Source organism: Mastigoproctus giganteus, chromosome 12 (assembly GCF_048544385.1).
Source record: "Mastigoproctus giganteus isolate SK-2022 chromosome 12, ASM4854438v1, whole genome shotgun sequence".
Lineage (NCBI taxonomy): Eukaryota > Metazoa > Arthropoda > Arachnida > Uropygi > Thelyphonidae > Mastigoproctus > Mastigoproctus giganteus.
The window spans coordinates 176,603,843-176,620,713 of NC_143586.1; the positions used below are offsets into that span (position 1 = coordinate 176,603,843).

General features: G+C 35.5%; 1 protein-coding gene across 2 annotated transcripts in view; it reads left to right on the forward strand.

The window, feature by feature from the left end:
* Positions 1 to 16,871, forward strand: part of LOC150077616 (membralin) — a 280,598-nt gene that overhangs the window by 140,566 nt on the left and 123,161 nt on the right. For both annotated transcript variants that reach the window (XM_090385657.1, XM_090385658.1), the window contains exon 8: positions 15,005 to 15,088. In XM_090385657.1, the coding sequence (XP_090241783.1) occupies positions 15,005 to 15,088 (84 nt within the window). The remainder of the gene's footprint in view (positions 1 to 15,004; positions 15,089 to 16,871) is intronic.

Below are 16,871 nucleotides of genomic sequence, written 5' to 3' on the forward strand. Positions count from 1 at the left end.
AATTTTTGTGATGCACTTATGCCAAGAGAGATTAGAAGTCAGGGTAATCCCCAATAGAGATATGTGATCTTGTCTAGAAATCTGAATGTCATTGAAGATAAGCATAGGAGCAGAAGAATCCTTTTTGCAAAACCTGGGTTACCAACAGCCTTACCATCATGAAATTTCAGATAGAAGATTTGGTTGTTGCAGAATAACTGGACTTTGCCAAAATTCAAGTCTATTTGACTGAAGTGTCACCTGAATACAGTTCCTCAGCATTTAGACTCCCAGGTCATAAGTCCTAGCCTCTCATACCTGAGGGAATGTCCGTGACAAGCCGCAAGGAGTTGCATTCCATTTAAGGATTTTCCCTGTGATTCCAGCATGTTCCAGCTTATACAGTAATCTCTCGTGCAGGACTAAGTCAAATGCTTTGCTGTAATCTAATTAAACAATGTCAAATTATTTTCTTACTTCCAGCTTATGAATAACTCTGCCAAAGTAGCTAACCAGATTAACATGGTTAAACATGATTTACAAAAACTATGCTGAGGTTCCTTCCGAATTCCATTCCTATCTAAATGATCGTGTAATGCACTCTTTATTGTTGCTTCCATGATTTTCCTTACTACTGAAGTTAGGCTGATAGGTTGGCAGTTACCCACTTCACTCTTAGAGCCACCATTATATATTGGTGATATGCTGGTAGTTCTGTAAACCAGCTCTAACTCCCGAGTCTGTTCTCAATGTCATAGTTAACCTCAGTGTTCCCAAGTACTCTCTTCTGGTGTCACCCTCAGAATTACTGGGCATATGCAATCAACTCTCTGACTCTCACTTGCTCTTCTGCTTGAAAGATTTTATAATAAATAATCTGAAATTTAAATATTGATAATTTCATGCTTTTCAGCTTTGCTCACACCAGTTCTCCTCACAATGGTGAACACCCCTTGAGGTGTTCAGCTAATTTTTTTTTTTTTTTTTTTTTTTTTTAAGTTTTCATGTTTTATAGATTTTAACTGTTGCTGCTGATGCATGCAAACATTATTTTATTATTATCTATATCCTTGACTTTCTTTAGAATCCTTTTTCTTTAGTATGGTGCATTCATGTCGTTCTGATACTAACTTATATTAGTGTATGTTATGCTGGCTAGGGAAGAGCAAGTCCATGGAAAATTGTGTGTTTTCTGTTAGATATGTAGCTAGAATTAAATAGTTGTTTTATTGTGGCAGAGTGTTATGCCTCATTTGCATAACCAGAATTGAATGTATATTTTAATGAATAATAATATTATATTATATTGATATCTTGAACACTAACAATTTCTCATCAAAACCTCCATAGGAATAATGCTTCAAAATTTTTGTTATCTTTAACTTCATTTGTTGCAGTTTGTGATAACTTGACTTTTTTGTGATTAGGTAAATACAAAATATTTCTGTGTTGGCTAAATCCAAATAGAAGCAGCCAGGAAGCACATCAGCAACATGTTCATTATACCACTTCACAAGACATTTATGTTCTCTCTCTCTCTCTCTCTCTCTCTCTCTCTCTCTCTCTCACAAACTGAATCACTCTAATAAAATTGAAATAGATTTACAGCTGTAGTATTTCTGTTTGTTTAGAATTAATTGTTTCAGCAGTTTATGAGTGGTATGTCAAGATCCAAATTACGAGTACATTACCATACATGCAAAGGAGAAAATTACATTATTTTGTCACGTGAATTGGCATGGTGAGCATTGCTGTCATATTTTTCTGTTTAGTCTGTCTTGGTTTTGTTTTCAGATTGGACATGTACAATTTGGTGAAACTTTCAGCACCATGCTGGAAGTCACCTAAGAGAAAGCTAAAGAAGCTGGTTGCAGATAAAATTTAAAAAAAAGGAAACAAAAAAAAGTTAAAAGTTCTTGTTTATACTATGGCATGACCACTAGGTCAGTTGAGTATACAATTATTTATTTTTACATACAGTCATTAACTGTATTTAGCAGTCATGAGAGTTTGAACCGTGCATGGTCCAATGAAATACATGCACATTATTGCATTCTCGCATTAAAGTCATCAGACTAGAAAAGAATATCAAAAAAGTCAGCAAGTGTTGCTGAAATTTGAATTCCAACTAATATTCTCCCACCTTATCCAGCAAATAAAGATGCAATTTGGAAACAGAAGAAGATACTCAATCTCTTAGCAATAAAAAATGAATGAGAAGTGCAGGTTAGTCCTATCTAGACCTATGTATATTAAAGTGGTTTTCTTGATGCCAAGAAAAGATAAAGAAAATTCCTTTAAGCAAGATATTAATTCATGAAAATGATAAAAAATTTGCTAAAGAACTTATTCATGAAGAATTTAAAGCAAGTATTGGATCTATATTAAATTTGCAAAACAAAGGACAAGATACTGACATTGTTTTGTTTTTTTTTCTTAGCACAACTGAAGCAGTTTCATTTGATGATTTTGTGATTGTTAATAGCATTATTGAAATTAGTGGATTGTGTTTAACTGATGCAGGGATAATTTCTCTGATATAAACTTAAGAAGAACAGGAGGGTGAGGTTATGGAAGATGATGATGAGTTTATGATGTAGAAGAAGGAATTACCATGCCTAGCTTCCAGGAAGCTTGGAAAGCAGATGTACTTGCATAGATTTACTAAAGTTATTCCAATTGCAACAAAAAAATAATTTCTCTGCAATAAATTGTATTGAGGACATTGTGGAAAGGGGATCAGTGAAGAAAATACACTAGCTTGTACTTACCAAATATTCGAAATAAAGTGAGTGTATAAGTTTTACACTTATGTTTTTTACTACAGTATAATACTCTTCTTTAGTTATAAAACTTTTTTTTTTAAAATTATAGTTAAAATTTGAGTGGTACAACAACATACAGGGCGATTCAAAAAGGACTTTACAAATTCGTAAGTGTATAGAAATTTATTCAGGAGACTTATATAATTTATTGGACTGTCATATTGTAGCAAAAAAACATCAAGTTTTACCTAGAACAATCATTTTGATTCAGTGTGACTGCCATTGGTGATACGGCAGACATCCCATCTGAACTAAATTTCCTCCCAAACATGACATAACATATTCGGTGTAACTTTTGTAACTGCGGCAGTGATTTTAGTTTTGAGCTCAGCAAGACTGGTAGGTAAGGATGGAACAAACACTCTATCTCTGGGGTACGAGGTGGCTGTGCTCGACCAATCCACCAACCTGCAAAACAGTTATTGAGGAATTCCCTTACCTCCATCAGGTAGTGAGGAGGTGCTCCGTCTTGCTGAAAGTGAAAGTTCCCTTCGTGGTCATCTTTGTCGAACTGTGGAATGAGAAAATTTTCCAGCATAACCAGATACACGATACCGTTGATGGTTGTCTCATGGAAAAAAGAAGGGTCCGTAAACTTTTACTTTGCTGAGGGTGCAAAAAATACTCACCTTTGGGCTGTCACAAACACGTTCCAGGCATGTTCCAGAAGTGCACACAGGTTTTTGCTGGCCGAAACCCTGCAGTTGTGGGTGTTAACCCTACCACTAGCATGAAATGTGAAAGTAGCCATTTTTGAAATGCAAGCCGCTGGTGCTCGCGTTGACGGAATTTGGTACTATGGCACTACGTCAGTAAAACTTGATGTTTTTTGCTACAATATGACAGTTCAATAAATTATATAAGTCTCCTGAATAAATTTCTATACACTTACGAAGTTGTAAAGTTCTTTTTGAATCACCCTGTATTAGTAAGGTATATATGCTAATGTTTTTGTAACTGTAAGAAAATGCTACATGTATTTATTATGGGTACAGACTGTAAATACATCTTGTATTATAATATAATATTATATAAAATCTGGTATATTGTTATAAATATGCATTGTTAAAATGAATTTATTCATGGCATAACATAATTAATCATAAATTAAGTAAGTAAATGGGAACTAAGGACTGTCCTTTGTTTATTTAACTTTAGGGTTCAACGTACTGTGAAGTTGATGACTACATATAAGCAGGAAACTTACCTTCATTTTTTTTTTCAAAGTTCTGTTTATGTACAGCACACAAAATAAAATTATGATAATGAATTTTAGCACTCAAAAAAACAAGTTACATCCCAATCAGAACAATGAAAGTGTTTCCATCTGCTTCAAATGTGAGAATATAGAAATGTATTACCAGTTTCAAGCAAGATGCCAACAAGACAAGTCACTTATAAAATTATTAAAATAGCTAGGGTGGGTACTCTTTTGTTATTTTGACTGGGAGTGTAGGATGTGAGGGCCTAACTATTTTAATAATTTTAAATATTCATGTTTCTTGCGAGTGCTAAAATCTTTGGATGTAAGTAATTTTATTGTGTGTGTGTGTGTGTGTGTGTGTGTGTGTGTGTGTGTGTGTGTGTGTGTGTGTGTGTGTGTGTGTGTGTGTGTGTGTGTGTGTGTGTGTGTGTGTGTGTGTGTGTTGTGCACAAACGGTACTATTGGTGGGGGGGATGTGTTCTATATGTAGGACAATAAAGTCCTTGGTTTTCTGAGGATACATATCTTCTGCTATATTAAATATTTGAAATGAGACATAAATAATCCTAAAATATTCACAGTTAGAATATATATTAATCTCAACTTGCACTATTTACATTTGATGAAATAAACTTGTAAATTTCTAGTGCTTTTAAGGTGTATTAACTTTACATTAGATAAAGATACGAGGGGCATTCAATAAATTATCTACCTAAGGTACTTCCCATAGATATATTTCGATGATTTGTGATTTATCATGTTCTTACATATCTCAATTTAAATCGTACCAATTTTGATCCCACTATGTTTTTAAGTTGTGCTGCACAGAAAGAAAAGAGACACCTGTATCAAATTATGGATTTGCTGAAATTGGAGGATCATTCAGTTATCAAGTTTCTCACCAAAGAAGGAAATGGGCCAAAGGCCATTCATGAAAGGATGGTGGCTGTATATGGTAACAGTGCACCTTCAGAGTATCAGGGGAAATTCTGGTCAAAACAATTCAAGTGTGGGGTAGAGATTCCATCGAAGGTGATCCACACCGAGGAAGGCCTGTGACAGTTACTACTCCAGAAATGTGCCAAGCTGTGGAAACTCTTGTGTTGAATGATAGACATTTAAAGGTGTCCCAAATCTCTAGGGAATATGACATATCTGAGGGGACAGTTATAACCATCTCCATGAACATTTGGGGATGACTAAGGTCAGTGCAAGGTAGGTCCCCAGATTTCTGACTCCTGTGCAGAAACAATTCAGAGTATGGTGCTGTGAGAAGAATTTAGAGCTTTATGGAAGGGATCCGAAACTTTCATCTCCAGAATTGTTATGGGTGAGGAAACATGGATTCATCACTGGGATTCTGAGACCAGGGCTGGTGGAACACGGTAAGCAGGGAATAGGGGTGCCAATGTCTGGGAGCTGTGAAATTCAAAAAATTTTTATTATAATAAAAGTATCTCAGTTAAAGTCAGTAAATAATGACTTTAATCTCAATATAGAAACATAAAATATTATTGAATTGTTTAGCAAATTAGCGCCTTCTATTCACAGCTTAGGTGCATGCGTAGATTGTAACGTATGCTGATATGTATATGCTCTTTGCTACTCAACATCGACGACCACATGTACAAACTATATGGTCACTCTATGCAGACTGTAACCATAACTCTGTCTGTGTTTTTCAATTTGTGTGGTGTTGACAAAGTGAATTCTTTTGTTCTTGGTAAGTACCTCCTTTTATTAAATAATATAATAATCTTTTAAATTATTTTGTTGATCACAATGTACTGATGTGGGAATTAATTAAAGATGTAACCAACATCTAGGCTAAAGGGAAGGGCTTTTGCTTTTGTAAAGGTGACTACAGGGATCTCAGACAGTTTTGAAATTCTCTACAGTGGGATCAACTGATGATGAAGCCTTCAAGGACTTAATTTTGGAGGCTACTACGCTTTTCATTCTAAGAAATACTGTTCAAGGTTTAGGCCTAAATGGATGTCAGATGAATTAATGAGGCTCGTGGCAGAGAAGAAAAATGAATGGGATGCATATAAAGTATCAGGTGACACCGAAGCCTATGGCAGATATAAACTAGTCTCTAATCAAGTTACAAAGGAGGTTAGTCAGGCTAAGGCAGATTACTAGAAATCTTTGGTGAAAGATGCAAAGAAAAACAACAAAGGATTCTTTATTTATGTAAACTCTGGAAGGAAAGAGATGAATCAGATTGGTCCCCTTAACATCGATGGCTTGACTATTGATGATCATGCTCAGGTAGCTGATGAACTGAATGAGTATTTTGCATCTACATTCACATACATGAAGAGTTATTCAATGAGGGGAATGCCAGAAGTTTATCAAACTCTAACAGGAAGCTAAGTGATTTTGTAATAACTGAGAGCAAAGTGGAGGAGAAATTGTTGAAGTTAAACATAAGGAAGACACCTGGGGTGGACGAGATCTATCCAGTTATATTAAAGGAGGCAGCAAAGGAAGTAAGAAAACCCTTAGCCATAATTATGAAAGTTTCCAAGGACTCAGGGGAGATCCCCATGGACTGGAGGTGTGCAGATGTATCACCAATTCACAAAGGGAGTTCAAAAGGTGTTCTGGGGAAAATAATGGAGTCACTGGTTAAAGAAGCATTGCAGGATCATCTAGACAAGACTGCATTAATAGTTAAGACACAGCATGGGTTTGTTAAAGGAAGGTCTTGTCTGACCAGTTTGATTGGATACTATGATGCGGTCACAAAGGAACTGAATGCCAAAATTAATTTGATATCATATACTTGGATTTCAGGAAAGCTTTTGATACTGTTGCACATGGAAGACTGCTGTACATATTGGACAGGTATGGCATTAAGGGTAAGTTGCTGCAGCGGATAAAGGGATTGTTGAGTGGGAGATGACAGAGAGTGGTAATCAATGGACACTGCTCTTCGTGGACAAATGTTATTAGGGGAGTTCCCCAGCATTCAGTGTTGGACCCATTGTTGTTTTGTATATTTATCAATGATATTGATGAAGGTATATCAGGTTTAATGTCCGAATTTGCAGATGATACAAAGGTTGTCAGGATTGTTAATGACAGTAAAGGCAGTATGCTACTCCAACTGGATCTAGATAAATTGGGCAAATGGACTGAGAAGTGGCAACTGAAGTTTAACATTGACAAATGCAAAGTACTGCATATGGGTAGCAATTACCGAACAAAAACGTACCAACTGTGTGGTACTACACTCATGGAAGTGGAAAGTGAAAAAGAACTGAGGGTAATTATGCAGTCAAATATGAAGTTCACTCAACAGTGCAGACGGGCTGCCAGGGCAGGTCATGGAGTCTTCTCAATGATATATAGGAATTTTGCCAGCAGGGACAAGGAGGTAGTTATCTCGTTGTACAAGGCAATGGCCAGGCCACCTAGAGTACTGTGTACAGGTCTTCCTCATTTTAGGAAGGATGCAGAGTTGCTAGAACGAGTACAAAGGGCAACAAGATTGGTGAGGGGAACAAAGGAGTGCTCTTACCAAGAAAGGCTTAAGTTCTGCAAATTGCAGCACCATGAGAGTAGGCACCTGCAAGGTGATCTGATTGAGGTGTTTAAGGCCTTGAATGGGTGGAGCATGCTGAATGCTGATGGGATTCTTCCTCTTGCTCAGATTAAGAACATTGGGAGCATTCCTCTTGCTCAGATTGGGGGCATAGATTCAAATTGAGGGAAGACAGTTGTAGAATAGATGTGTCGAAATTTGTCTCTAGCCAGTGGGTAGTTGATTGGTGGAACAGGCTTCCATCTTTTGTTGTGGAAGTTGATATAAATAAATTTAAGGCTTTGCTGGACAGGTATTTGGAATGAATGGAGGGGTGAAATGGAAGGTTTTTTTTTTTTTTTTTTTTTGGCTGATGCTGCATAAGCTTCCTTTCCTGCACCGTATGCCTCTAATAATGCTAATCTATATGCTCTGCTCTACACTCATCGCCAATGACCACACATGCAAACTATATGGGCTCACAACACAGACGGTAACTGTAACTCTGTCTGTGTTTTTCAGTTTGTGTGTTGTTGACAAAGTGAATTCTTTTGTTCTTGTTACGTACTTTTTTTTAGACTATAAAGTATTTAAGGGCAAAGGCCTCCTGCTACGAGGTAGAATGACTAATATGTAGGTTAGTGCAAATGCGTAATTTAAAATATCTGTCTACCAAAGTAGTTTAATTAATTAAATTGGCATCGTTTTGGTTATATCTCATATTGTGACTACCTTCACAACGAGTTGCCATGGTATTGTACTACCTCGAATAAATAACACTTCACCAGTGCAGATGACTATTGTTATTTATTCTCAGCAGATATCCCCACCCAGATGGCACCGTTTCAAAGCTTGTTGGCTTCTCTTCGGTGGGTGGGCAGGTACCCTGGTGGGGTACCTGCCCACCCACCGAATTTAAGGGCAAAGGCCTCATGCTATGAGGTAGAATGACTAATATGTAGGTTAGTGCAAATGCATCATTTTAACATAGCTATCTACCAAAGTAGTTAATTAACCTACATATTAGTCATTCTACCTCGTAGCATGAGGTCTTTGCCCTTAAATACTTTTTAGTCTATATCACTACGCACCATCAGGCATCTCTCATATTGTGAAGTTATACTTCATAACTGGGTTGTCACTATTGCGACACCAGGGTACCTGCCCACCCATTGAAGAGAAGCCAACAAGCTTTGAAACGGTGCCGTCTGGGTGGTGGTATCCACTGAGAATAAATAACAATAGTCTTCTCCACTGGTGAAGTGTTATTTATTCGAGGTAGTACAATACCATGGCAACTCATTGTGAAGGCAGTCACAATATGTGATATAACCAAAATGATGCCAATATAGTTAATTAATTAACTACTTTGGTAGATAGATATGATAAAATGATGCATTTCGCTAACCTACATATTAGTACTTTTTTTTTTTATTAAATGATATAATAATCTTTTAAATTATTTTGGTTACTATCAATGCTGTTGTGTAGTTAAACTTTGTTTATATATACAACACAAAAGTGTACACAAAGCTTATTGGATATTTACGTGTCTCTTTATATGTATTAAACATGGTCCCTAATTTATTGTACGAAGAAAATATTAGCTACCACAGCTAGGCAGCTTCGCTAAGTGTTTGCCAATACAGACATAATGTTAATATTTTCTTTGTACAATAAATTAGGGACTATGTTGAATACATATAAAGAGACACACGAATATCCAATAAGTGACATCAACAACGTTATATATTTAATTAAATGTCAATCCAGTTGTAACGCATGCTACATCAGGAGCACTACCGCAAAATATGGCACCACAAAAGCTTCCAATACTTGTGCTTATTACCATCATAATAGCTTCAGAACTAATCAAGCCAGCACCGAACTTACACAACATGTACACTCTCACAACCACAATCCCCTAATCGATTCAGCCATTGCAATTATTAAATTAGGATCTAGTTACCAGATCTTCTAACACGAGGCGCTTGTCATAGAATGGTGTCACCATAACACTAAATTTAACGTTCTAAACACAAAACTGCCAAATAACCTTTCACCGGTCTGGAACCTTACGCATGTAAAGGTTCCCACGTGTCTTGAAATGCATTATGGGAACACAGGAATTCTTTAAATACGCAATTCCTTTTCTCCTATCATTGCCAACCAAAGACGTTTTACACGAAAGTCGCTCATTGTGACTATTGGCTTCACCTTGTTCTCATATTAATATTTTATAAATGACAACCAGGGACGAAGTAGTGCACTTCTTCTTCCTTGAGCAAATTTTAATTACGGGTTTTAACAATTCCGTATTTATTTATTTTAACTTATTTTAAACTTCATTTCCACTTTAATACCATGTAACTAAGGATCAGTTGAGGTGAGTACCGTCAGTTAAGCTCTTATTGCTATTTTCATTATTAAGTCGATTACATAACGGTACATTAAGAAGCTTTATAAATCATCTAAGATTACAAAATGTAAAAATCCTTTGTCAATCTCAGTTGTTTTGTCACAGGCGATAAAGTTGAAATAAACTCAAAAATCAATTTTTTATGTTTGCTAAATTACTTCTTTCGCACTCAAAATTATGAACTTATTTGTCAATTGGCAACATATTAGCATGTGATTTCTCTGAATTGTAAAATCTCATTTTAACGAATTCAAAGGGACCAGAAAATTTTTTCATAATACTGAAATTTCGTTACTTCGAAATTAGAAATAAAATTGCTAATTCTAGTTTATTAAACATGTAATGAATGCAGATTTTGATTATACATGTAAGAAATAAAAATTAGTTTATTTAAAATCAGTACATTGCTTATTATACTTAAAAATCTTCCCTCTTTCAGAACTATCGAGGTAGGCGCGAACTGCTTCACAAAACTTCTTTTTCAACTTGTTCGATAATTTTTCTTTTTTATTAAGAATAAACTACTACATTTTTTTTTTCCATTCATTTTCACATTTTCACTGCAGTTTGATTCCCACTAACCGTAGGATATCAACAACTTAAAAGCTTTATTGTAACGGATGCCTCATTGTAATGTCTTATCTTTATTGGTTTCTGGCACCCTAATTTAAGAACCATATAGGTTTTCTAATGAACTGAAAAACACTTTATAACTCTGTTTTATTGCATGAATAATTTTCAATTATAAAAAATCCAGCAAAGAATAGCAGATTCCACCATAAAAATATTCGTCATATTAAAAATTTCATTATAGTTTTTTCGTTTCATTGAGATCCGTCTAATATTATTTCTTATGGATTTATGCTGGGACTGTAAAAAAAATTCGTTATACTGAATTTTTTTATTATATCGCTATTCGTTACAACAGGATTTCACTGTACCAGATATCTGGGGCAACAATACTAGGCAGGAACCTGGTATTCTTAGAATGATGGCTTTTATTTCTAAATATATAAAAGTCGTACAGCATCATAAAAACAGACTGTACATATATGAGGAGTTAGATAATTCAGATAAGTTATTCAGTATTAAATCAAAGTTAATTCATTTATGTATTTATATATTCATTCATTTTAATATAATGGAAGTTTTTTATTAGAATCAAAACAGAAACTCTCCAAATCAAGAAAGAAACTCTCAGGTGTGCAAAATAGAAAAAAGAAGGCTACGGAAGAAACGCTTCAAAAACAGGCTGGAGAACTCCATCATTACATTAAAAAATCAATATCTGCAAATGAAAATCCTCAGCCTTTAGAAGCAGTTCATGATTAAGGTGAAGATGTTTCTATCGCTCAACCTAACACCTGTGACATAAGCGATTATCTTCCTAATAACAATGACTTTTCGACCACTCAAACATCTGAATATCTATCATGTACCTCAGGAACAAACCCATGTTTCTAACGTCGAAGATTTCTCAACCTTCACATTGGAAAAAATTCAAACCATCAGTGGTTCTGGTGAAAAAAATCCGGTTGCTGTTTCTGCCGAAAATGAATTTCTAGCAGAAACAGCAATCAGCTTGGAAGAACAATGTGAATTGTTATTTAATTTGGGTACATTTGTGGAGGAACAGCTGCATTCGATTCAATTAGAAGATCCTGCAAATTGGCTAAAACTCACCGATCAATTATACATTATTTGAACAGAATTGGGATCTGTTCAAAAGAAAGATATTTTTGTATCCTAGAAATTCAACTGGACATAAGTTTAGTAATGTATATTATAACCGAAAAATTGATTATAGTGAAATTGTTCCGAGAACCTGGCTGGTATATTCATCTTCCAAAAACTGCATTTTGTTTATGTTGAAAATATTTTCGAAAACAGGTTTATGCAATTCATACAGTAGTTTTGTGGATCGGTTATAATAATTGGAGAAATCTATCCAATGCTATTCACATACATGAAACAAGCATTGGTCACATGAAATGTTTGAAACAATGGTGCAACCTTAGAAAGAATCTTACGAATAAAACCACAATTGATGCACAAAATGAAATATTTTGCCAACTGGAGAAGAAACGCTGGAGAGATGTCATTTCAAGGATTATCGAAATTATAAAATATCTTGGCTCGCAATGCCTAACGTTATGGGGTTCGTCTGATAAACTTTTTGAGAGAAACTGTGGCAACTTTTTTTAAAATTAATAGAATTGTTTGGTAAATTTTCCTCTCGCTCAGAATAATCACCTGAGAGGGCATAAATTCAAATTGAGGAAAGACAGATGTAGGATAGACGTGCGGAAATTTGCTTTTAGCCAGCGGGTGGTTGGTTGGTGGAACAGACTTCCATCCCTTGTAGTGGAGGTTGATAGCCTAAATAAGTTTAAGGCTCAGCTGGACAGGTATTTTGAACGAACAGAGGGGTAAAGTGGAAGTGGGGTTTTTTTTTTTTTTTTTGGCTGATGCTGCATAAGCTTGCTTTCTTGCATCAAATGCCTCTACTAATGCTAATGCTAAAATGCTAATGCTAAATTCGATCCTTAGATCTTAAGGTTTGCAAGAATCTTAAGATCTGAGTCTAAATGCCATTACTTAGGCAAAGATATTCCAAAAGATTTTGACTGCATTAAAAAAAACAAAATATTATTCTATCATATTGGATTGTCTCCAAGATGCTAGTCATATCGAGCAAATATCAATTATTATACGTTATGTTTCATGTTCAGACAATATGGTATTAATTGAAGAGCACTTCCTAGGGTTTTTGCTAATATCCGATTAAACCAGCAAAGGTTTATGTAGCACTATTGTAAACAAATTACGTGCTTGGAATCTGGATACTGGCGACATAAGAGGACAAGGTTATGATTATGGCACGAATATGAAAGATGCAGAATATGGGCTGCAAAAAATGATTTTAAACAAAAACTCTTAAGGCATCTTTGTGCCCTGTGCTGCCCATAGCCTCAATTTAGTCATCAATGATGCAGCTAAAGTAAATACTGAAACAATCAGTTTCTTTGGAACTGTACAAGAAATGAATTTGTACAAGAACTGTACAAATTTTTCACAGGAGCAGCAAAACACTGGGAAGTACTCAAGAAACAATATTTCTTTGTTGACATTGAAACCTGTTGCGGATACCCTTTGGGAAAGCCGCATTGATGCTCTGTGACTTCTAAGGCATCAAACTGAAGAAATACATGATCTCCTCTATATGAGATTTATTGTAATGAAATTGTCTAAAGAAACAAAATGTGACACAAAAAAATTATACACTAAGCTTAAGAATTTCAAATTTTTGTATTCACTGATACTATGGCATGGCATATTAAATCATATTAATCCCGTAAGTGAAATCCTTCAAAATATTAGTGCAAACATGGCTGTATCTTTGACATCCATAAAAAATTTACAAACTTTTATTTTGAAATATTGTTCTGATTCCCGGTACGAGAAGCTTCAACAAGAAGCAAAACAAAACTTTGCGAAGATCTCGATGCCATACTAAACTTTCAAACTGTTGAACAAGTTCTCTGAAAAAAAAAAGAAAGTAAGCATTTCGACTACAAGTATGAGGATGAATCATTGCATTTGTTGGAAAATAAATTTCAAGTGAATTTCTTCAACACCATTTTAAATGTTGCGATAGCTTCCCTAAATGAAAGATTTGACCAACTAAAACAACACAACAGGCAGTTTGTGTTTTTGTACGATTTACATAAACCCAATGATTCTAATTGTGAAAAACTTTGACAGAATTGTAACAATTGCAAATTCATTTAAACAGATGGAGATAACAAAGACCTAAATGGAACTGAGTTATTTGGGCCAAATATGTGCATTCAGGATATTTTTTTAAATTGGATTTAGATAAATTTAAAAACCCTATGAAATAAATTTTTAGAAAAGGCAATAAATTTCCTTTTCCAAATTTGATAATAGCCCTAAGAATTTTAGGGCTATTAACAATTCTGGTGAGGTCATAAGCGTGGAGAGATCATTTTCCAGATTAAAACTCATTATAAACTGTTTAAGATTAGGTATGTCACAAGATAGGTTTGTAGATCTGGCAGTGATATCTATAGAACATGATATTTGTGGACAGTTAAATGCATCTGAACTTGTACGTGATTTTGTCAATTTTAAAGCATGTAAAGTGAGATTGTAATTGATGTAAACAAAATTAATTTAAAAAATGTATTTTTATTTATTCAAAATTGCATTATTCATTGCAATCTTTGCAAGGGTGCCAAATACATTTCTGCATAGGGGCACCACAAACTCTAGTGCCGGGCCTGCCCGAGACCAAGCAAGAATCAATGCAATGGAAGCACAACGGTTCTCCCCCACCCAAAAAATTTCGGACACAACCTTCAGCTGGCAAGTTATGACCACCATTTTTTGGGATGCTGAAGGAATTTTGTGTATTCACTACTTGCAACACAAGCAGACAGTCACTGGGGAGCCATATGCATCCCTATTGTATAACCTAAGGGATGTCATAAAGGAAAAATGCAGTGTGAAACTTTCCAGAGATGTGCTGCTGCTGCTGCTTCAGGACAATTCACAGGTCACATGTTGTTGCTGCTTTGAAAGAGTGACTTTACAGAACTTATCCATCCACTTCACAGTCCGGATCTGGCCCCTAGTGACTATTTCTTGTTTTGACACCTGAAGAAAAACGTACATGGACATCGCTTTGCTGATGATAATGAACTGAAATCTGCTGTTTCTGCATTCTTTGATGGACAGGACAAAGAATTTTATTTGTCTGGTATTTCCTTATTGCCAACAAAATGGAATAAGTGTATTAAAGTTCAGGGGAGTTACACTGAAAAATAGAAAAGGATTTTTCTCTCTATCTCATTTCATTCATAGGTAGGTAGGTAGGTAGATAATTTATTGAACACCCCTCGTACAAGCCTTGAAATATTGTGCTTTTATTATTGTTTAAAAATTGGATCAATGTTCTGCCCTGTTCTTATATAATGATTTATTTTTGACTGTAACAAGCTGTTTTTCTTTGCTTCCTTTAGTGGAATTGCTACACATGCTTGAAGTTAACATAACTATCAATTTTCCAGCTGCTCCATTGTTAACTGTTATTTTGGCATTAGTTGGTAAGTCACAGATTGAAATTTTATTTTCAAGATTATGTGAAGTGTAGTGCTTAATAAATGAGCACTGCCTTAATAAATTAATGCCACTTGCACAATTTCTAGTATAACCTCTGACTTAGACTAGAAGCCAGTAATTTAATTTTTTTTACAGTTATTTTTCTTATGGCTAATTCTTGATAGACATGTTCCAAGATATGTTGGTACTAGATCTTGTTTGAGTGGTAGATAAAAATATTATTATTTTATACATATTTTATTAATATACTTTGTTATTAAGTAAAATGTTATTAAGTGATATTTGGAATACTGTGTTCAAATATGGAGACCTCCTCCGAAAAAAGACAGAGTTTCTTGAAAGGGTCCAAAGATGGTCAAGTCGGATGGTAAAATCAGCAGAAGGATGACTGTATTTTTTTTTTTTTTTTTTTTATGTAAACCCTAAACACAAGAGGTATTAGAACCTATAGTACTTAGTACCGTGCTTGGGTTGGAGATTGAGAAGATGAACGAAGATATTTGTTGACATTGGACTTGAACTTCTGTACACTGTAATTTTCAGGAAATATGTAAGAAGGAAGGTTGTTCCAGAAAAGTGCAGTTGAATGAATAAATGAGGAAGATGAAAAGTTGGTTCTATGAGTTTGAAGTTGGACAGTAAATGGATGTTGGCTGGTGGCGGCACGTGCTCGGACTGTTTTGAAAGAGAGAGAGAGAGAGAGAGAGAGAGAGAGAGAGAGAGAGAGAGAGAGAGAGAGCGGGAATTATAGAAGCCAATTCAGAACAGTGCCCATGGAAGTATCTGTAGAAGAGGCATGCAGCAGAAACAGCGTCTATGAGACAGTGAGTGGAGAGACTCTGTTAGAGATGAATCATTAATTAACCTAACTGCCCTCTTCTGAATGGAATCAAGAAGCCTGAGAGAGGTTTTGGGGGCACCACCCCAGATGTGGGAACAATATTCCATGGCAGGGCGGATTTGCGATTTATACAGAGTGAACAGCTGTTTGGAAGAAAAGTAACGCTGAGAGCGAAAGAGAAAACCAAGTTGTTTAGATGCAGAGGAAGCAATATTTGTAATGTGCTTGTGCCAAGGGAGATTAGAAGTCAGGGTAATCTCCAAAAGAGATATATCATTTTGCCTAGAAATTGGAGTGTCACTAAAGATAAGCATAGGAGCAGAAGAATCCTTTTTGCGAGATATAAGACAAGACTGAGTTTCAGAAGGGTTGAAATCAACTAAGTTGTCTTTGCCCCACTGGAGAATTACCTGAAGATCCGCATTTAAGGAATTGGTAGCAGATTTTCGAGAAGTTGAAGCTGATTGTACAGGACAAGGTTTCTCAAAATGGAAAGTGGAATGCAATGTGCTATCATCGGCAAAACTATGGATAGGATTTCCAGTCAACGGAAGAAGGTCATTAATATACAAGAGGAAAAGAGTGGGAGAAAGAACTGAACCTTGGGGGACACCGGCATTAGTGGAGAAGTTAGAAGACAGAGAGCCATCTACCATCAACCTCAGTGAGCGATCAGAGAGAAAACTGGATAACCAATTACTAAAAACAGTTGGCAAACCATAAGATGGAAGCTTGTTTAGAAGACCTTTATGCCAAACACGATCGAAAGCCTTTGAGATATCAAGAGCAACTACTTGTGTTTCACCGAACCTTTCCATTGAATTAGTCCATAAATGGGTAACATAAGGCAGAATATCACCAGTGGATCGATACTGCCGGAATCCATGCTGGCGATCGTTGATCAGACTGAAGGTTTCTAGGTAATT